The sequence below is a fragment of the Rhopalosiphum padi genome, chromosome 4 (genome assembly GCF_020882245.1).
Source record: "Rhopalosiphum padi isolate XX-2018 chromosome 4, ASM2088224v1, whole genome shotgun sequence".
In the NCBI taxonomy this organism is placed as follows: Eukaryota; Metazoa; Arthropoda; class Insecta; order Hemiptera; family Aphididae; genus Rhopalosiphum; species Rhopalosiphum padi.
In genome coordinates, this window is record NC_083600.1 from 48,551,374 (window position 1) to 48,575,108 (window position 23,735).

Consider the following 23,735-nt stretch of genomic DNA (forward strand, 5'->3'; position numbering starts at 1 on the left):
TTGCCGTTAGAACACTGTCGTTATTTTTCATTGTCGTGATACTCAAGTTGGCCGAATCTACTATGTATATGAAACATGGTCAACATTTGGAACCAGGTATTTTTTAAATTATTATTATTATTTGACAAATCATAGGTAACTATAGCGGTACTTAATCTTCCTTAGTAGTTTTTACATCATTTTACTAAATTAAGATGTATAAATATATAATATAATATAATATGTATTTTTTTCATATTAATAATGCAGGTACATTATTAATACAATATTTTATTATTAACTATAGCCTATAGGTAATAGGTATAGATGATATATAATAATAGTTTACCTATATCTGGCTATATATATATATTTAATGATTTATTCACTATCTAAATAAATAATATAAAATTTCTAATATTTCCATAAAAAAATAAATAAATAAAAACTAAAATTATTGATTTTATGTGTTGATTTTAATTGCATAATTACTACAGTTTTGGAGCCAATATCATCAACTGTTGAATCTATTCCCATTTACAAACTGTCTCGTGGATTCGAGACTGGTTCAATAAAAGAATACATCGATAAAACTACATTATTGACAGGTAATTGATATAGTTTATACAATTAAAATAATACTATTTTTAAAGCGCGTGTTCACTATTATTATTTTCAATATTTAGCAAAAAATATCAACAAACTAAAAGAAGATGAACCACACAAAGAAGAAAACGCTAAAATCAAATCTCTGGTCGATTAGTTAAAATTTATTTATACTTATTGTTACAATTTTTGTTGGTTTTTTTTATTAATTTTTAATGTATACTAATGAATACAGTTTTGTATGATATGTTAAAATTTAAATTAAATAATTGCGTATATTATTGTTTTAATTAGGTATTGCAATAACGCAGTTTAAATATAATACATCGCTTTTTTCATTTTTTTTTTGTTTTTAACAAATTTAATCAATTATAAAAGAAATATAAAAGAAAAAAATATTTAGTATTTAACTTATATATTTTATCATTTATTTTATATCTATATAAACATACTTACTACATCAATAATTTATATATTTATTTGCCTATAATTCTACAATAAAGTTACAGGTTCAATATATAAGATATTCATTGATGATTTAACAATTTTTGTTTCCAATAATCTATATTAAAGGTACTTAAACGTGAAATGTCCTAAACGACCTAAACGATATCGTTTAGATATACTATGCAAACTGAAGGAAAAAACATACGTAAAACAAACGTTTTTATAATATTATTAAAAAATAATAATTATAATCTACTTAAAACTAAAAAGTATAATACGTTTTTTCGATAACTAAATTAATTATTATAAATTATGACAATATATATAAAACGTAAATAGCTGACAATAAATTATGCATAAATATAATAGGTAGTATAAAATAATAGGTATATTTTATGAATGGAAAAAGCAATAGTGGTGTATTCAAACTCTTTTGATTATAACGCCTATCTTAACAGAATATAGTATAAATAGTATAATAAATAAGTTATAGGTAAACGATATTTATTTATTTTAGACATTTCAAAATGTTAACGTTTTAATTTTTAACTTATATTTATTATAAATATAGCATATAGGTAAAAAACAAAATATAATTATCGCAACGTCCAAAAAATAACTTGCCAAGTTAACTATTCCATGTGTATAGGTTACCTTCATACCGATACACAAAATACATTTGAATAGTCAAGTTAAGAATAGGTAGATATAATAAAGAAAAAAATATAACCAAATTTTAAAACGCGCCAATGTCTGTAGAATTTGGCATCATACCATGTTTTTTATGTTATTATATGTTGTTATATATTTATATATATACAGAATTATTCGTTATTTGAAATGATTCGTCTGATGCCTCGTATTATACTGACCGGCCTCCTGGGTCATCGGACCTTACGACTTACGCGATGTTACTATAATTCTTTTTGTGTATATGTCAAAGATACAAACACTGATATTGCACATTATATGCACTTTCCCCCAAGATTGATAAAATATGCAAAATATGCGTTTAAAATTTTTAATTTTTAAACTTACCACCGAACAGCTCGTATTACTAGCTTGATTTGCTATATATAAATCGAGAGCTTATAAAACAATATGCAATATGCAACACCTACAACTTTCAAATCCTATAGCGATAAGTTTTAAAATTGTTCATGTGTCATTTGTTAGTCCGTAGGCCGTAGCCAATTTTTTTTTGCGTTTGTTTATTCGTGAAATTGTTACACTGGTATAAGTACACAATTAATCCATTTATTTGGGAGATGCTAATAAAATATCTGAAGGCGTTAAGCCTTCTAGCCGTCACCGCCTAGTGACACCTATGCTAAATGTTCTTAACTCTAAGATTAATTGTAGGTCAAATTCACTCTAATATTAAAGCTATTACTATAAACAATAATAGGTTGGCTCTGCTAAACGCAAAGTTACTAAGTTGGGTGTGGTTCAAAGAGAGAAAACAAATAGTGAACTGACATCCTCTAACGCAGCTATAGCAGCTTTTAACACTAATCAAATAAGCCATTCAGACAATCGGCTGACATCCAATATCGACTCTAAAGCTATTATGTGTGCAACGAGCAAAAATGTACGAGGAGTACCGCCCTTGACATTGCGTGATGTACCTATACTTATATAGGTAATAAAAATAATATTAATAATACGAATTTCTGTGCATTCATTCAAACAGTATTATTACGTAATACGCGGAACATATATATCGGGTGATATTTTTAACGTATAACATTCATTATTTTAAAAACTTTTAACGTATTAAATAATATTTTTCTTACATAGGTATAGGTAATTTTAAATCGTTAAAAAACTACATTCTTCTAAAAGAATATATTTCTAAATACTTTATTTCATGATTATAATTATTTTATGTTTTTAAATACAACGTGCATTTAATATTCCTTATTGTCAAAAAAATATATAATAATTTTTGGAGTACTTTCAATACATATAGAAATTGAATTTTGGATGAGCGAAATTGAATACAGGGATATCCCGAAAAATTTGTATTAAATACTTCACTATAAACTTTAAATATAAAATAGGCAAATAGCCAATTGGTGCTTATTAGTTATTATAAACTAGTAAAGTAGTAAATTAATTTTTCAAATAGATCAAAATAAACTCCAAATACAATATTTTACTCCTGATTAGGAAATTAAAAATGTATGTTATCAATCAAAAGAGTAAAAAACTTGGAAAATTACAACAATAAAAATATAATTTTTTCCGAAATGTTTTTTGCAACGACTTAAAATTATGCAAAAGAAATATTTTCAAAAAAATGCTTTCTGAAATAATAAGTATCTTACGTAAAATAGATCACCTCATATAATAGTGACGACAGCCAGTAAACTTTTGTTACCGCCTGCTTCACTCTAATGTAACGAAAACTGCACCTAGAACGTGTAAAGGGGACAGTTAAGTAGACAGTTTAGTTCCAAATTTGAAATTATATTTATGGCTGAATTGCTTTTGATAATATAACTAATAGTCTGATAAAATAAATAGGTAGTTGCGATAGTGAATTTTTTTATTGTTATAATATTATCTACGTGCTACGTCACTTTTTACCAACGATATGAAATAACTACACCGTAGAATGATATGATGCTTTTATACAAATATAAATCACTAAATCTGCAGTAGCATAGTGACTATAGTCGATCGACGGTAGGTCAACGGTACACAAGTTCTCTGTAACGCTATTTGATAATAATTATATAATAACGAATGGGTAAGTAAAATTCAATAAACTGCAATAAAATACATATTATGCACCTATATAAATATAAACACGGTTATTACTTATTAATATTTGTATACATTTTTTATCACTTTTGATACTTCAAGTACAATTTTTTGACGTTTTGTGAACTGATAGGTAGTTTAAAATCTATAAAGTGAAAAAGAAAATGTTTTTTTTTCATACTCAATTACCTACTCAGGTTATATTACGGCTTAAATTAGGTATACCATTTGGATTTATGGGATTCAACTGTATATACGTAATACGTCTGTGATGTAAAGAGGTCTATATAATATTATTATATATTCAACGCCAAATTTTACAAAACTACGGACATCAATGATTACTTGTTCTAATGTTAACGTTATATATGGAGTAATGTTATGGGAGACTGGATAGACACAAGTGACACGGTTCGACGGTTCAGAATATTATTTTGAAAATATTGACTTTAATGGGTGATACTAATAACAGTAATAACTGATTTTCAAAATAATATGAACATTTATCCAAAATATTATTTGTCAAATGGTTTATCTACATTAATGTCCATAAAAAGTGCATATTATGTAAGAAATGGACATTGGGCACTATACTACATAAGATATTAAGATACCTTATAATATAGATAACTATAAAATAATAATAACAAACCTCGATGTTGCATGACACCGTTTTATATATATTTCCGTTATAGTTTATTTGCATAAATCATTTATGTATTATACATTTACGTAAAAAAAAATTATGCGGCTTTAAAATGTATATGCATATTACCTATATTTAGCCTATTTAGTACCTTGGTAGGTAAATACAGGACCATGCATTACATATAGGTATATTATTTTTTTGTTTGTTTTTCTCTATAGTTTTGATAAATATACTGAGAATTTTTAATTTTTACCTTTCTAAAGTAAAAAATTTATCTATTTACCCCCTTCCTCATCCGGGAACTGAAAAAAAAAATCATTATTGATCATGTAGGTACCTACAGGCTACAGTCTATTCACTCTAAATCTATCTACTATTAATTTTGTAAAGGCTTTCAGGCGCTTTAAATTCTAGTCTATTTCACATCATGAAGTGATGACTAACAAAAGAGTGTGAAAGAGAGATACAATTTAGAAAAAGATAATATTAGAATAGTTAGTACTTCGGAATATTTTAAAAACTATAAGCGGCCAATCTATATCTTGTTGGGCTAAACTCGTGTTGAAGGTTTACGATTATCGTGAACTCGACCCTCGTTTATTTTGACACATCACACTCATCTGCATTACATTTATTTATTGGAACACCGACAGGCGGACATTATGTTGAACTGAAATAAACATTTTTAATGAGTTTTATTTATTTATGTACGTGCCAAGTTTTTGGATTTCAACTAACCGATTATTCTAACGGATTGACGAAAACTCTCATAAACATTTTCGTAAAAATTTTTAGATAAAATAAAATATATGTATAGGTTTACTGGTTTACAAATACATAATAACTAATAACTAACAGTTTTTCGCTGTAGATATTAATTTATTTTAATTAATTGCCTATGAAGTTTCATGATAAGAAAATATTAACAGCGTAGATCCTGTTGAAAGAAGATATTGCTTTAATACCCTGTCTCGATTACAAATTAACTGTAGTACTAAATATATTATGACAAATAAATTAAATAAACTAACTTTCATGTATTCTAATAAAATACTTAGCAACAAATAGGAAAATTTAAATCTTAATTTTGAGTTGGTCAGTCTTTGGAAAATTTCAGAAATCTAAAATAAGATAAGATAAACATTTAACTGCATAGACTCTATACTATAGCTACTAAATAGTGTAAACACCGACCACATTTAAAAAATTTTCCAATTTATTATGATAATAAAATAATGTTTTCAGAAACAGTAAAATGATTCAAAATAAAATATTACTTTTGTTCTAGCACTTGCATACAATTATTAATATTATCAAGTCATTAAAACAATTAAATTAAATCCTTTATCTTTAATAGAAATAATTTTAGTTTTAGTTTTGAGTTTTGAGTTTTGTAACAATTGTTAGAAATATAAAATTGTATATTATGTTAAAAACAATGATAAAAAAAAAACCAAAATAAAATACATTGAAAATTATATTTCAAATTAATACATTTAATTGTTATTTAATGTGAAAACAGACCTTAAATTTTTTTAACTTAAAATTAACAATAATATTAAATAAGTTGTAATCGGAAAATTAAATTAAATTTGTTAGTTCTTCAAATCATTTACCATAGTTATTTTCATATTATAAGTAGTTATTACAATAATACAGTAGTTTATTCAAATATTTAAGACACTTTCAAAAATAATCAATAAAATAAGCTAATTTATTGAAAAATAAAAAAATATAGTAGGTACATACCTAGTTATTGTATGCTTATTTTATTCAATAGAAATGAGAATAATTAATACACATGTTAAATCATTATAAGATTAAAAATAAAACAAACCAACATCAGGTATTTTAAAAATTAAAAATTGTGTATTTGTTGAAGTTGATGACAAAAAAAGTTATATGCAAAGTTATATAGTAGAGTTTTAAAGATAAATCTTCAATTTATATATCATTCTAAGTCTGAACTTCTAAAATGTGAATGGTTTAACAGACTCAATTTTTTAACATTTAATACCTGAAAAATAATAGTTTAAAATTTAGTTGTATTTTAAATAATTTTTCAAATGTATAGATGATGATGTATTTATTTATAAAAACTGTTTTTTACTAATGCTTGAAACAAAGGTTTGATAAGAATATTTCTATTAAATTATATAAAAAATGATATTGATAAAACATAAAATGACCAATATAAATATAAAAAAATATGAAAATAGGTATTTTATTTTTACTACAATAAGAAGTATTGTATTCACAAAAAAAAATCAGGTAAAGAATAGTAGGGAAAACGAATAAAAATAGAAATAAATAAATTGATTGAGAAAAATTTTTTTAGTTAAGACTAAAAAATATTTACTTTACCATTATTTTTAAGAATATAAACATGAAATAATATAAGATTTGTAAAATCTATTTATTTCTGATAAAGGAAATGTTCAATACATTATAATAAATCAATATCTCAATTAAATGTATTTATTCCTAAATTTTAGGGATACAAAAATTGGTTTGTTTTCTTTTTACATTTAAGACAATAATTAATTTGTATAATTTAATAAACATTATGAATTTACCTTCGGATTAACATAAATCGGTCTTCCGCCTGAGTTAGCATTTCTTATAAGAGCTAAAAAATAAAATAATAACAATTATTTATTTTGTAATATTATTTAGTATATGTTAAATTTAATTATATTGTTTATGGATTATTTTTAGAGATACTTGGTATGTCTACATTATACATGTTTTATGAATAAATCTTTGATGGCATAATATTTTGACCCAAAGACTCATGAAGGGATGATGTTAAAACTTTTTTGGTAATTTTTAATAAATAGTTTGTATAACAATCATATTTTTGGAATATGACATGTTTTTTCAATTAGATAAAATCAGTTTTAAGGTTTTGTTGTTAGTTAATTAATAATTTCTATTAATACTATAACGTCATATTATAATATCATAAATATTTAAAATGATTTTTTATTGTTAGAAATGTTCAAGGCAATCAATAAATACACAGGTTACAGAAACACATTATCTACACAAAATTATGTTCATTTATTTCCTTCAGTTGAACAAGGCTATAAAAGAATTAAATTGTTAAAAAAAAAAACTTACCACTTTTGGAAACAAGACCTGGGCTACTTTTTTCACGATCGCACGATGCACCAATACGCTCAAATACAGATTTTGAAGAATTAAAACCTAAAAATCAATATACATTTAACTATTTCAATAAATTTATATGAAATTTTCAAATCAAAAATAATCATAAATATTAGTTTCCAACTATTTTCAAAAGTCTAAAATAATAGTACAATATTTAATCTATTCACATTTATATTTAAATTTACATAAAAATAAACTTAAAATGTAATGGTTAAAACTAAAACTCAAGACCTAAATTCAATTAACACAATTATCCAAATTTTAATAATGTTCTTAACTGAATTATAAAAAAAAAAAAATGCAGAACTCGCTTTACTATATGGCAGGTCTATCTATTTTTTGTGTAAGTCATCAAGTCATTTTAAGGAATTAAGATCTATTTAAATTGTATTATATAGTCCACCATTCCTAAAGTAAATTTATAAATATAAATATTGCAAGTAAAACTCAACAATTGTATAGTGGGTAATACATAGCACATATAGTTCTCTAACTTTAGAGTAATAAAACAATTAACAACACTTAATGTGTTATATGTATATAGGGGTCTATCGTCTATGATTCATGGTTGTAAACAATTATTAAACATGTATACATACTAAACACGTATTGAAATTTATATTTTTAATAAAATTGTATGATTATAATTAATAGTAATTTAAAACTATACATATATCAACTAATCAACTAAATTTCTAAGCAATAGTGGCCCAAAATAATCTTGTTACAAATATTTAAATATAAACCTTTATACTGTTCTAGTTATGAAAAGGGGATGAAAAATTAAGCATATTATTGCAGTATTGACAATTGATATCAAAAAAATATAAGTTAACATCATTTTTTACAATAATTTCTTTACAAAAATATTTCATACTTGTTTCTTCCAGTTTTATTCTTTTTGTAAAAGCACTAGATTCTTCTGTTGGAATACTAGGTCCATAATGTGCATCACTAGCTACTCCTTTAATAGTACGTTTAAATGTCGCAGAAGTTTTAGGTTCACTGACTTGCTTGATTCCAAGACGTTTAAAGACCGAAGACTGTTGAAACAAATTAAATTATAATTTAATTTGAAATATAATTTCATAAAGAAATTGGTTACTTTTCTTGAGTCCGTGGATGAATTAACACTATCAAAATTAGGAGTTGTACTGCTTACATCGCCAACACCCAAACGGTCAAAAACTGAGCTCTTAGGTTTTAATTCAGATGGTGGAGGAGAACCATCATCACTCTCTATAATAACTGGTTTAATTTTTATTGTAGTTTTAGGCTTAGGAACTACTTTTCTGGTGACAACTTTAGTTGGATTATTTGATAGTTGTGAAGGAATCTTTTTTTTCACTATTTTCAATAGTGCTTCTTCGTCTTCTTCACTTTCACTAGAGACTTTGACCTTTTTTGTAACTATTTTTTTTACTTTATTGGTAACTAGATAAATAATTAATAAGATAAATAATAAAAGTTGAGAAATTAAGTATTTTGTTTAACATTAATTTTTACTTACCTATTTTTTTTTTTTGAGGTGAACTTTCATTGGTTTCATTTTGAATTTTTTTAGTTAATAAACTGTCCATTGTATTAGTACTATAGCTATCATAAAAGCCCTTTAAACAAATATTCAAAATTAATTATTTCTTCACAAAATAAATAACAATCAAAAAATAACAATTACATCTCTATATACATCTTTGGCATGTTTAAGGATTGCAATTATATCACCAATAACTGTTATACCCATTTCCTTAAGAATATCTTTGTCTAAATCCATTAACATATTAGACTGAATTCTATTTTCATAGAAAATAGTGGCATATTTAGATGATGCAAATGAAGGAATACCAGCATCTGTGAAAAACTTGATCCACCAATCTAAAAAATGATAATTACAATTTTTTAAATATGTATAAATTTAATCTCATTGCATGTCACAAATTAATAACAAACATGCAACGTACCTACTACCTCTATAAGTAAAAAGTATTAATTACAAGTATATACGATATAAATACAATTTATTTTGTAATTGTGAAATAAACAATTGTTTACTGTAATGAAATAAACAATTGTTTACTGTAATGAAATAAACACTGAATTTCATCATTTACGTAATTTGAATTGTTTTTGTTTTGAGTGATAGAGGGAAGGAAATATAATAAATATTTATTACTTTAACTTTTAAAAATGTATACCTCAAATAATCTATCAATAAAAAAGTATAAACAAACTAAAGTATTTGAAAAAAAATGTATGTTATACCTGTTCATTAAAATAGTTTGAAACAGGGGAGTAAAACAATACTGAAGGATAAATAACAAAACTGTTAACCAGAAAATCTAATAGGTGTACCAATGACCTAATCCTGTATCTATATACCTATATTTTTACACAATATCAAAACAAAAATTACAATTAATAAGTTTAGAAGGTAATTATTAATTACTAAGAACTATTATAAAGAAAAATTTCTACTTGGAAAACGAGCTTTTAACTTGACAGACAGAGATAACACAATATGTGACATTATAATCCTTTTAGTTTATTGAACTTTAATTGTTGAAATAAGCATAGTAGCTAATGGCATGAAGAACTCACCTTTGCTAAAAGTAGACATGACTTGGTGTTTAAATTGATATCAATATTGTAAAGCGAATATTACGGGACTATTAAATTCAAAATTATACACTTATTACAAGTCATTAGTTACACATAAATACTTGATACTCAGTAAAAAAAAAATGAATCAGTATTTAATATTAATAATATCGTTATTTATTTAATATAGTACCTATAATACCCTAGCGCCTAGCAAGAACTTTACGGTACTAAGTAGCCACAAATCACAATAAGGAAAATGCAACAAGGCCGCAATGCATAAGATATTATAGCAGGCAGGCAGACAGCACTACAGTTGTAGCCCAAAGCCCAATGATTACATCTGCTTATAACCAACATACAGTGCTGACGTACGATAGCACAAAATAACTGCGATTCGCGGGTAAACATGGATTAATTCAAATAATTAACTAAACAATTTTGCTATAATAAATTATAATATGTAAAGTAAATTATGTAATTGTCAAACTAAATCTAAATAGTATTGTACTGAAACTGTCTGAAACTTAGAAAAAAAAAATACAATAATGTTACTCTTATTACTTGAATAATCACCATTTAATAACAACATATTATTAACATTTCTTATAAAATACCTAGTCTTTAGATAGATAGGCGAGCGATGAGTTTGAGACGTTTAATTAAATGTATTGTAATAAACAATAATACTACAACACCTACTAATCGTTATATATTGCGATTTATAACAAAAGTCTCTAACCCATCGCTTGTCGACGATAACTCAAAAATGACTAACACTACGTCAAAAACACGATTATTTATTTATATCATTCATTAGTCATTACTTATTACAAATAATTTACAATATGTTTAATGTTTATTTAATATACGTTGCAAACATTAATTATTTGTAGTAAAATCACTATAGTCCTTAATTACATTTAATCGGTGGAATAGTATTATACTATTGTCACTTGTCAGGCTTAAAGAAAATTATTCTGTGCTATATAGTGTGCTATGAATTTTGTATTTGGATTTTGGAACTTGAAAGTAGTAGAATAAATCTTTAACTTGTATAAGATCTATGGACTATGAGTAATAGTTAAAAATTTTAAATATATATCTAAAATTGATCACGCTGCATAATATTAACTATAGTCTATAATATCACAGTATCACCGTTTGATTTTATAATACCGAGACTATTAACTAATAAGTAATAGAATCCCAAAAAGAATAAATCAATTAAAAAGTGTAGTATGTATTTAATTTTAGTAATTAATAAACCAATAAATCATATTCTAAATTTGTAACAATAACAGCATAACAGAAGTCATTCAATAATTGTTTTCTTTTTGTCATAGCCCATAGGCCATAGGTATTTATTTTGTTTGTAAGATCTGTAGGCATAAACATTTTTTTTACAATAAGCATTAAGCACAAATGCACAATAGATGGAGGTTAGATAAAAAAGACTTGGTTGGCTTGATTGAAGAAACTATTCAAAAATAGTACTTCGTGTCTCGTGGCATTGGTACTTGGTAGTAATAATTGTTAAAATTAGAAATATTCAAATTTTTTATAATATAATATACTATTTACAAATTTGAAATTACCTACTATAACTATTATTATGAAATTAATATTATATTTAGCCGTGATTATCAATATAATGGGCACGGCCACATAGAGTACTTCTATGGGGCAAAGACGAATAGTCTTATCTTTAGTGATATATTTCCAACCTCCTAGCGATATTCAAACAATATTAGTTTATAGTGATACCATTTAACAAAGCTTTTTTTTAGCAATCAGTACAGGGCATGCATGTTTGTTTTATTATAGTACGCAACAACAAAATACGAAAGTGTTAATTTAACATTATTATTGTATATTATTATGTTGACATTTAGGACATTGACTTTTAGAATATATACGTCAGTTTAATTATACGAAAACCACGTCCCGTTGATCGATTTGGGTTTTCTAATCGCTATAACTACGGTCGTCGTGACTCGTGAACTCGATCTGACAGCTGCAGTAAGTACACTTCAAATTAAAATACGAATTGCGTATGACGATAATCCGCCGAAGGCACACCTACACAACTGTCCATTATTATTAAAGCGACCGGGTACGGGTGGGTGATCCATCATGGTACGATCATGCAGCTCGTCCAGCGACACGTCGTCGGCCAAGTATGAGTTCTCCGATTCGGATTCCGATCACAAGCGGCGTGGCAGAAGTAGCCGTCCCCGCCGTTTGCCGACCAGCAACAGCAAGAACGCTGTGGCTGCCCGTATAAACCGCATGAAACAGAAACAGTACGTCAAGGACCTGGAGCAAAAGATGTCGCAGCTTAAACGCGAGATCAAGGGTGTGAAACGGGAGCTGAAAGAACGTGAAGAGAAGTGGGCGAGCAGCCGCCGACAGGTAGCCTATTTGCGCGGCATGATTGCCAACAGCCATCAGATCGGCGGTCTGTTGCGCAACATACGCTGGAGGAATATCATCCCACAAGGTAGTAATATTGACAAGACTCTAAATGAGTTAAACTCTGATGCGAGTATTGACCACTTTCCTATTACCACGAGCCATAGTCTGTTTGATGGTTATTTTGATTTGTTAGAGGAAAGAGACAGCAACCACCCCCACATGGTGCCTCCTCCAGTTGCACCTCAAGAAGATGAGGGCTGGGCACTGTTAGATGGTATCAACCCTACAACGACTGAGGTAGGTGTATGCTTACATGTATCTAATAGAAGAATATCTGTCGAGTTTTGTGATGAATGCTCTACCAGATTTTATGATAACCCTTACGGTTCGCAAATTTGAGCGCTATTCAAAATTTAAGTGTGAAAATAATAATTTGTATACAGTTAAGTTGTAGCTTTTTAATTTGTTTATGACTTAGCATTAACCAAAAAAAATATTTATACAACATTTATCTTAAATATTTGAATCAAGTATTTCTTATTATGGTGTATATAAACCTTCTGGGATATCAAAGATATTTCTGTTACCTTTGCCTCTAATTGATTTTGATTTTAGTACATTATTTATCACTTTGATATAATACTGTAATTTTTAATTTGTATGTTGCATATATTTTTTTAACTGTATTAAGTCTAAAAATTGTATAAAACAATTGAATATTGCCTATTTTTTTTTTATATAAATTAAATTTTTATTAATTATGTGAATTTAAAAAAAAAATATTTAATTGTAAAACAGTTATTACAATGATTCAGTTTTTTATTTAGTTAATAAGTACCTAAAAGATAGTATATTTTAACATAGAAAATTGGTCATGCTTTTAAGATTTGTAGCATATATATATAAAATATTAAACACATAGTTTTGGAAGACTTGTTTAATTTATCTTATAATTAAACAATTGTCTTCCAAAATATGTACTACCAAAAAATTATTTCTCGTTATTAGATAATGGTTATTTTGAAAAATTTCAGCTATTCCAAGAAACCGTCCCATCTAAGTATGTGTCAGTGTGCACGTTGTTACCGTAGAAAGACGGTTGTGCGCCTGCATATTCGTGGTGTAAATGATCTTATTAATTAAAAGGTTGGTATTTAAAACATCAATAATGAATGCTTTTTATTTATCTACTCAAGTGCAACAAACACTTTTTTTAAATCTAAGTTTAATAATAATGTTCATTTATGCTACTCTCTATACATAAACCCTTAACAACTACTATTAATCTATGTTGATTTTTTAGAAGCTGTGATCTCACATGTACAATATTACATGCCAAACCTTCAAATTAGGCATAAGGTAAGAAGTGTTTTTGATTTTGATTAATTATGAACTTTAAATTACTTAACAAGCATTTAGCGTGACCAATTTTCTTATTAAAGACAATGGAAAATTAGTTAGTTTTAAAAAATACTATGAGACATTATTTAACTGAACATAAGTTATTAATTTATAAATTTATTGTATTTTTCCATTGTCTTTAATATTTTATTTTTATTATTATTATTATAAACATTAAGTGTTATATTTACAAATAAATATCAAATTATTTTGTATTAAATGTAACAGTGTTGTTTTATTTTCCTACTAGTGTGACTTTGTTATGTATCATCAATACCTCAAATACATACCTACTATGTAATGTTATTTAAATTTTTTTTATAAAATTATTTAAGTAAACAATCATTATTATTATTTGTATAATGTTATAATTTAAGTTGTTTTCATACTAAATTGATGTTGATAACTGGACAAACATTAATTTTAATCATATAAATATATAAGTTATGTTTATACTATGATTTTCCAATACAAATATTGTAAGTAATAAGTGTCATAAGTTTATTGATTATTATTTATTATTATTCTAAACTATGGACTAAGGATGAGAATTTGTTTCAGTTAAGTAAAAAAAAGTAAATATGCAAAGATCAACTTTTATTAAAGAATTATTTTCAAATGCTTTACATAATAGCATCCTAAAAAAAATACGTAATTAATACTTCATTACCACTCATCGTTAATAAAAAATAAATAATGATAAAAAATTAATAAACATCAATCATTCTTATAAAAAAATAATACATTTAAGTATAAATTTATATTCAATAAATTTTAAAAACTTGGAAAGAACAATAATTTAAAATCAATATAATCAATAGTAATGAAAATTATCTGTATATGACTAGAATAATTATTTTTATAAAATATTATAGATTTTGTACAATAGAAATTAAAGTTTGTAATCTGAGTTTAGAATTTAAAAAATAAAAATCAACAATGATAGTTCACCAATTAAACATTGCTCGTTCTTTTAAAATCCTAATACTCCACGAAGACCATTCTTTACCACTTATCCAAAGTTCATTAGATGATTCTAAACCAGCAAGTATGGCAGCACCCTTCCATGTAACGATTTGTGGATCCAAATCTTTTGGTGAGCTTATAATTTCAATATGTCCTAAAATAACACATATCAATAAACAATTTGTTCATCTGTTGTTAAACATACAATTTGTTTTGTTCAAAACATACCTCCATAATAAACTTGTTGCGCATTTAATGATATTTTGCTTTTTAACCAAGCACATGCCCCATCAAATTTAAGTCCACCACCTACCACTAAAATACTGCTATACATTTTTCGTTTGATTTCATCTGAAGCTAAATAGGTACATATTCGATATCACTGAACTAATATCTTTAGATCATAAAATCTTAACAATTAACTTACTTAAACGTTCAATACTTTGTACAATGACTTTATCAAGACTTTGTGGTCTTCCTGTTTCAATGTCAAAATAATTTCCTGCAGTTTCAATTTGATCAACACATATTTCTTCTTCTGTGGTATGCACAATACTGTTTTCAATTTGTGTTTCAGTTTCCATTTCACGGCCAGTACCACGTCTCTTAAAAAGAAAAAAAATTGTACAATTATGAAATATAAATAATACACATTAAATGTTTTTTGAATAATTACACTAGTTTCTCTTAAAAACTCTTCATCATAAGGATCTTCAGGTAGTGATTTAGATGTTTCTTGAATTACGTAATGATTGTTATCAGTGATACCTAACAACATTGGATTGAACATGCCTAAAACAGCTATCATTGATTCATCACCTACCTAAGTGTAACACAAATTAAAAAAGTAAATTAATTTCATATCTTGAGTTTTACTTATTCTTAATTACCTGTATTGTGTATTGTACTTGTCGTTTTGTTGGTTTCATTACAGTTACTGTTTTTTGTACAGCGCCACATCTATCCAAATTTAAATGACAAAAATCTTGTTTCAATTGATTCAGTAGTAAAGCATCGTAATAATTAGTCATAGGCTTGCATTCATGGTATGGAAAACTACATTTTTTTAGTAGCCAATGAAATGTTTGAGTAATATTCCCTAGAAAATAACATCAACTAATGTTAAAAATGAAGGAACTTAAAAATTAAATAACATACATATTTTAAAAGGATTATAATAATTTATATGAAATAAAATATTTTATAAAAATATACATATATTTATATTTTTTAGTAATTAAAAAAAAATTAAGATTGAGATTCTTATAACATATGCTTCTTATAATATATAATACTTAATGTTTCTGATACAAAAGACATTTGAAAACTTACCTCCTCCATAGCGTAATCTAATCCGTGTATTTATTTGAGATATACCATCTTCTACACAACTCACTGATGTTTTCCTGTGACCAACATCTACCACACATGCGTAACCCAAACCAGCGCCATAAGTAGCTGCGACATGGTCCTAAATTGAAGTTATGATAAAGATGTACAGTATTAATGAAGAACTATACACAAAAACAAGTTTCAAGTTTTACTAAATTACTTGTATAAGAAGACAAGCTTTAAACTTCATACTCAACAATATCATTGACATCATTTCTCTCACATGAACTCTGTTGAATATATCCGGTATAATTAGAATGACTTTAAAGTTCTACAACAAAATTGGAATTTAAATTATCAGTGAACATATAAATATAAGAGAACAGTAATTACTTTCAATTTATAATGTTTAATTTATTAGATTACACACAAATAAACTTAATCGATATCATATTTCAATAAGAATATTTAAATTAATATTAATTATTTTAAATTTTTTATTACTCAAATCAACAAACTTCTTGGTTCTTATAAGATGCAATGTATAAACCTCAATTGCCATATAGATATAACTAATAATTAGGTATAAAAATATGCATTATATAACTTACGGTCAAACATGAAAATCAAAAATTTTAATTTATGTAAGTATAAGGTAAATACAGAATTAATAAATTCATAAATTAAGCAAAAGGTAATATTTTTAATTAATTGCATCTTACGTGAAATTCTGAAGTCTTAATGTTTAGTAATTTGTTTATACAATGTGTCCAAATAGCTTCAAGATCTGCTAAAACAGCTGTTAATGAACCTCCAATTTGACCATTAATGTTTAATTCGCCATTCAATATTGGAAAGAAAACGTTATAGTCTAGTTCAGGAGCTAAATTAAAAATCTGAAATGTAGATGGAGCTTACTACATAGGTACCCATGGTTAATTAATTTAGTTATTATGATTAATACTGACTTCTTCTCCATAGACATTACCAACTGCAGATGACTTATTTGTGTGTGTCCGTGGTACATTATCCTTGTATTTTGGTACAGAATTTCGATTATAAGCAGCTATTTGTTGAGGTGGTGTTGCATACCTTCTATCACCGTTTGACTGTAAGCTTGACTGTAGCATATGAGACGCTTGCAATCTGCTGTCTTCCATAGCTGCTAATGTATCAGAGTTCTATAATCATATGGAATAAATAACTATAATGTTAAGACAAGTAGTTTAAGATTTTATTAATAATGGGAATAGATATTAATTATTAACATACTTTATACGGAAAATTTGGTAATATTTGGTCCCTCCTCTTCGTCGTCTCTGAAAGTAGATTAACCCTGGCCAAACCATGAACATATTTGAATGGAGTAACATCACTCGCACGGCCAATTCGTAAATACAGAGATCCAGGATGTATGATGATCACTGAATTTGACGATACTTTTTCTAACTAGAAAATAATCAGAAGTATCGACACGTTGTTATAAAAAATAGATGAAATATATATGTATTAATAGAATACGATAATAATTACCTCCACATTGTTTTCATTCACAATCGGCATGATTTAAAATTTATAATGAATGATGCTTTCGCCGATATTGTACTCACTTAAATCTATCCGATATTTTCCAATGGAGCTTTAACAATTCGGAATTATTTTCAACACGAATATAATATAGATGCCTTATATCATTCTATTAAAATGTTCTTCTACTCTGAAAAATAAATATCGTTGCGTGCAACTCGTCTACACAGTACACTTGTAGTGTCTACTTGAGCGTTAATTTAATGTTTTCAAACAAAAATGAAACTGATAATAAAGTGATAAGGAACGGTGAATAAAAAATAATGTACTCAATGATAATGGTTATTATTGATAAAAAAAAAAATATGTATTTAGTAAATACCACGAATTAAAATATACTATATATTTTAATTCGTGGTAAATACTATAAGCATTAAGCTGTAGGACACAGTATTTCTAATCAGTATGGACATATTTATTTTTTATTGTACACGATCTATAAAAGATAATTTTCTTACAGTAAGTATAAATTGTGTACCATGGGTGTAGTCGGATTGATTAGCCTGGTGAGCCTTGATTAGCTAGGTGAGGTCCTTCCATTTGAGACATTTTGGCGTGGGTTGGTTAGCGTATTCAGCTACTACCTAATTAGTGTCTAGTACTTATAGTAGGTCATGGCACTATTTGCGTTTTAAGTACTTATCTGACAACCTACATGACCATCATCAGGAATGTTAGAGGTAAGGGAGTTAATAGCACAGTAATCAGTTATTACGGGTGGATTGTGATATTTTTGCGAACGGGTATAGACCAAAGAGTGTTTAGACGAGGGATAGAGATATCATATTCTTTATATAGAGAGTGTATTATAGACAGTATGGTTAGGAATGTCAGGATATGGGCTTTAATGATTTGGCTAGGATTTATTTATATAATAATAATAACAGGCGGTTAGTGGTTAATCTAATTCCAATTAACTACTCTAATTTATAGTAAAATTAAATTTAACCAGTGTCGCAGCTACCGGGGGTGCTAGGGGTGCACAAAACCCCCGGGCCCCGGGCGACCGGGCCCTAAATTAATTCATAACAATAGGCCTATGGCTAAACTATATGGAACTTTTTTTCTAAATATTTTTATTGTTACAATTTATTATACGTCTGATCAGAATGAAAAATTTTTAGACTATAAGAGCATTATTATTCAATAATGCTAATAATAAAAATTATGTGTATTTAGAAATTAAATTAATTTTTTATTATCTAAAAATAGAAGGATTTTGTATAAAATTAATGTATGTCAAATAGTTTATCGCACCGCGCCCCCCGCCACAACACGTTTCATATAAGTATACTATATATTAGGTATAAGGTAATTTTTTAAGCATGCTCACTTCATTTTTATGCTTAAATTATGTACACATTCAAATTCTGAATTTTGGAATTTTGAAATGTAATTAAAGACGATAGTTTCGAGTACTTAGATTTTTCACAACATTTTAGAAGTATTCTGTGGTAGTGTGGTGATAACCACATTGGTTTTTCAAATGAGAACATATATTATGTTTTAAAGCAAAATGTAAATCAAGTAATTTTTCTGAAAATGTTGACGTATTTGAATGAAAACTTCCGGAGTTATTTTACTTTAAATACTAAGAATTAAGGATAATAATCTATTATACAAAAATAATTTGTAAATGGATACGAGCTCGATAATTATAATTCGGTATGCAATATAAACTATTCGTTAATAATTACTACTTATTACTAAATGCTTATAGATTAATATTCCACCACCTAATAGTTTTCAAAACATGGAATATTATCCTCATTCCTTAGTACTTAAAGTATAATAAATAACTCCGAAAGTTTATGTTCAAATTTCGATTACAATACGTCAACATTTTCAAAAAAATTACTTGATTCACATTTTGCTTTAAAACATGAAACATATATGTTCTCATTTAAAAAAATAAAGTTAGTACCGCCACAGAAATACAGGATACTCCTTAAATATTGTGTAAAATATAAGAACTCGAAAATATCGTCTATAATTACATTTAAAAATTTAAAAAAAAATCAAAATTTGAATATACGCATGATTTAAGCATAAAAATGGAGTGAGCATATTTGAAAAATCACTTTGTGTAGTGACATTTATAACAACAATACAATAAGCACAAAAAATAATGGTACAAGAAACATATTTTCATATTAATAATTTTATTCAAAACATTATTGATATTTACCAATTTACCAATTTTATCCTAATGAAATTGTAAAACCAATAGACTGTTTTAGGAACTACTGGTCATTTTACTCCTCATCCATCTATGTACAATAATGTATAATGTATATAGCTAAAAACAGAAAGTTATATTTTTAAGGATCTATATTGGGTATTTATGTCCTTGGCTAAATGGGCCCTATAATATTTGCTTGCACACCCACCAATATATACCAAGTTGCGGCACTGAATTTAACAATGATACATAGCCCAGACCTAGGCTAATGCAATAGTGGCCCTGAGCTATTCCATTTTTGGGGGCCCTAATTTTCAAAAAAAAAATGTTTATATGTATCTGTTTATTGATATACTGGAGACCTTTTTTAAGGGGGCCCTGGACTATAGTCCTTCTCCCTTAATTCAGCTTTATTTATAGCAAATCTATTGTGTATATACTCATTTATGTATTTAAATATTTTAATTTTTCTAGAAAATGACATTTACATTTTCACTATTAAACTCCTTAAATAGTGGATGTATATTGTATAGTGTATACTCTGAAACATAAACGTTCAATCCGAGAAAAAATGTAAACAACCAAAGTCAACACTAAGAATTTGTTTCCATCTATTTCCATTATTTTATACCGATTCGTTTCATACTTGAATTCTATTATTAGCCCAATAAGGTACCTCCTATATTGGCAGTTCTAAATACACTTTTAGCCAAAGGCATAATCTTTAATTATAAAAACATTAAATCCTCATTATAAACTGTTTCTACTATTATTATATAATATTATATATTGTTCTAATTTTTTTATTACTATTAATTAATTTAAAATTGTGTGTATCCCACTTGTCGCCTTTCTTAATTGATTTCAGATATTCTTTAAATTGCTTATAGTCCCACATACATTCCTCCGGTACACCGGCTATTCTATATTTTCTATTCATTGATTGAACTCTGACATTGCTGAGATGAATCTCTTCTCCTAAATCTTGAACTGTAAACTTCTTGGAACAAAATCGTACATATCCTTCCCTGCACAAAATTGTCATTCATATAAATTAATTGTAATGCGTTATAGACTATTTTGTAATCATAGCACTATACGATTGCTCTACAATGATACAATTTATATAGGTACCAAAACCAAGAACCAATAACTATACAATTTTTCATTGGTTAAAATATGCAATTTTAGATTATTTGTTATATCACATTGCATATATAAACAAGCGACCATCCTATTATGCATTTTATTTAAATCAATATAACGTATGCAGGCTTTTAGCCGACAATAAGGGCTAATAGGGTGGTACTTTGAGGATAAACCTCTCACTACACAGATGTAAGTGTATACCCCAATGTTGAAAATAATATTCATAATTTACATTTTATCAGCTAGAATAAATTTGACAATATTATGATAAAATTATTTATGTTGGAGCTATTATTATTATAAAAACGGTTTATGCATTTTGTTATTAATTTTAGTAATTTGATATCAAAATAATATTAGCAAAATGTGATGTCAAAGATCTCCGGAGTTTGTATTAGAAAAAAAAAAAAAAAATGTTTTTAATTTTCGGTTTTCAGCTGAATTTTTTACTTGTATCTATACGAATTACGAATACGAAATAAATAAAATTTACATCAAAAAGCATTTAACTATTTAATAATTCTATAGGTACGATCATAGAAGAATATTAATCAATTAAAAATATAATTTACTTGTACATCCATATTTGTATGGGATTCGTGTTTGTAACTAAAAAGTATTGTCTCAAATCCACTTTGACTTTAGATATAAGCAATGGCCTTTCTAAAACAAATTTAATAAATTTAATTAGTAGAATAATAATTTACAATTACTACATTAACAAACTTCTAGTTTCAGGAGTGCCATCAATGGATGGGTCCTCCACCTGTTTATACATCATGAGTTTTAAATCTTAATCATGTTATATAATTATTGTTTATTATACTAAATTTATATAATATACAATATGTGTATTATATATTTTTGAAAAAAAAAATTCTGAGTGGCGCAATGCATACAGTTAGTTTTATAATTGTGTGTTATTTTTATTTTACGAACTTTAAACGCATACCAATTTAAAGTGATAGTAAGAAAATACAAACGGTGTACATATTTATAGATTTATAATTAAACTTCAATTGTTTTAAAACCATTCATTATTGAATACTTAAGTACCTTTCGATAAAATAAAGATAAATAATAATCAATAATAAACTGTAAAAATATTTAGCCTATACTTCCTGCCTACAATTAGTACAATTAAACCCATTTTTTAGTAAAAAGCCTATGAGTTCCACTCAGAATAATTTTTAAAAATATCGTTAATAAGTGTAGTTTATTTTTTTCTTTTAAACTCTTTACCTATATATTTCTGTATAATGTATGATTTATTGAAACTGTTAGTATCTTTAATAGTTTTCAAAATATTTTTTAAACGTCTCTCCAATATTATTCCTATACCGGAACAACAATTAGATGGTTTTATAATCCACAGATTTGTATCGCCGTCGATGAAAAATTGTGGACAAAATGTCTTAATTTTACGTTCCAAAGCATCAAGTCGCTCATAAATATCCTTAAACGCGATAATAATATTCAGTTATCGATTAAAAACAACTCGAGGATAATTGTTCGACTGTACCTATAACACTTACATTTATTTGAAACGGGTTACCAACACAAATAGTAGCGATTCCTTCTACAATTTTCTGATACCAAACCATAAATTTTGTCCAGCCATCTTCAAATGATATTGTAAACCACAGCATATCGCTTTCTTCTTGAGTTTGATAAGCGTGCACGAATTCCCAGCAACGCTGTTCAATGAAGTCGATCATCTCGTATGGAATCTAGTAGAATGTTTGTTAATTTTATTATTTATTTCCTCTGTTTTCGGTGAAATATAATATTATTGTTATGATTTATATAGACACATTCAACAAGATGTAAGCATAACCACCCTCATTTTTTCCTTTGGTAATGAATTTTTCGTACTATATTTTTGAGTTGTTTTTCTTAACTATTTTGTGTGTGTCTGTTTATATAGTCTATTTTTTTCTGGATTAAATTGCCTAATTTTTGTGTACATTTTAATTTGTTTTACAAGTTTTTGTTTATTTTATACGATGTAATCAAATGAAACATAAAAGCAAACATGTTGCAACATCAAACCGAGGAAGTAGTACATATTTGTACTTAAATGTAGTTTTGTGTATAACATAAGTTTTCAGTTTTAGTTATTTAATAATATTTTAACTTAAAGAAATATTTTGTCCATTGGACAATTTGTGTTATAACACAATCGATTATTAATAAAGTTATATTATAGTTATTACTTATTAGTAAATATCTATATATATATATTATAAAGGGTCATTTAAAGGACTTTTAAAACAATTTTCTGAAAAATATTATAATTTAAAAATAACAAAAAAAGGATTAAAAAAACCCTCATTTAAAATAACAATGTGCTAGAGAAATTCGCGTCATTGTGGAAACATTTTTAATAAATAAATAAATGGAATGTAGAATATATTTTTTTTCAATTCAAATAATAATAAAAATCATTTAAATGTATTTTTATAAAATGGGATAGGT

At 26.4% G+C, this 23,735-nt stretch overlaps 4 protein-coding genes across 5 annotated transcripts; 1 reads left to right on the forward strand and 3 right to left on the reverse strand.

Annotated features, from left to right (window-relative positions):
* Positions 1-5,909: 5,909 nt before the first annotated feature.
* LOC132930358 (uncharacterized protein C19orf47) lies at positions 5,910-10,527 on the reverse strand. Its single transcript, XM_060996188.1, has 8 exons — positions 10,223-10,527; positions 9,303-9,499; positions 9,135-9,234; positions 8,730-9,058; positions 8,502-8,667; positions 7,574-7,660; positions 7,027-7,079; positions 5,910-6,467 (listed from the first exon to the last, which is right to left on the reverse strand). The coding sequence occupies exons 1-8, from the start codon at positions 10,239-10,241 to the stop codon at positions 6,402-6,404; spliced, it is 1,017 nt and encodes a 338-aa protein (XP_060852171.1). The 5' UTR covers positions 10,242-10,527; the 3' UTR covers positions 5,910-6,401.
* Positions 10,528-12,006: 1,479 nt separating this feature from the next.
* Positions 12,007-14,261, forward strand: LOC132929705 (CREB/ATF bZIP transcription factor-like). Of its 2 annotated transcripts, XM_060995229.1 has the most exons (5): positions 12,010-12,244; positions 12,332-12,725; positions 12,834-12,937; positions 13,675-13,786; positions 13,944-14,261. In XM_060995229.1, exons 2-4 carry the CDS (start codon positions 12,359-12,361, stop codon positions 13,729-13,731), a joined length of 528 nt encoding a protein of 175 aa, XP_060851212.1. In that variant the 5' UTR covers positions 12,010-12,244; positions 12,332-12,358; the 3' UTR covers positions 13,732-13,786; positions 13,944-14,261. The 2 variants fall into 2 exon arrangements, with proteins under 2 accessions (XP_060851211.1, XP_060851212.1); XM_060995228.1 differs by having other exon boundaries at positions 12,007-12,244; positions 12,332-12,937.
* Positions 14,262-14,621: 360 nt separating this feature from the next.
* LOC132929704 (actin-related protein 8) lies at positions 14,622-18,136 on the reverse strand. The gene is made up of 11 exons (XM_060995227.1): positions 17,873-18,136; positions 17,612-17,788; positions 17,308-17,520; positions 17,062-17,235; positions 16,560-16,670; positions 16,340-16,478; positions 15,898-16,106; positions 15,684-15,830; positions 15,435-15,612; positions 15,236-15,364; positions 14,622-15,161 (listed from the first exon to the last, which is right to left on the reverse strand). Exons 1-11 carry the CDS (start codon positions 17,900-17,902, stop codon positions 14,989-14,991), a joined length of 1,680 nt encoding a protein of 559 aa, XP_060851210.1. The 5' UTR covers positions 17,903-18,136; the 3' UTR covers positions 14,622-14,988.
* A 2,155-nt stretch (positions 18,137-20,291) lies between these two features.
* On the reverse strand, positions 20,292-23,046 carry LOC132930022 (tubulin glycylase 3A-like). Its single transcript, XM_060995680.1, has 5 exons — positions 22,793-23,046; positions 22,500-22,713; positions 21,830-21,920; positions 20,951-21,136; positions 20,292-20,415 (listed from the first exon to the last, which is right to left on the reverse strand). Exons 1-5 carry the CDS (start codon positions 22,973-22,975, stop codon positions 20,292-20,294), a joined length of 798 nt encoding a protein of 265 aa, XP_060851663.1. The 5' UTR covers positions 22,976-23,046.
* Positions 23,047-23,735: the final 689 nt, after the last annotated feature.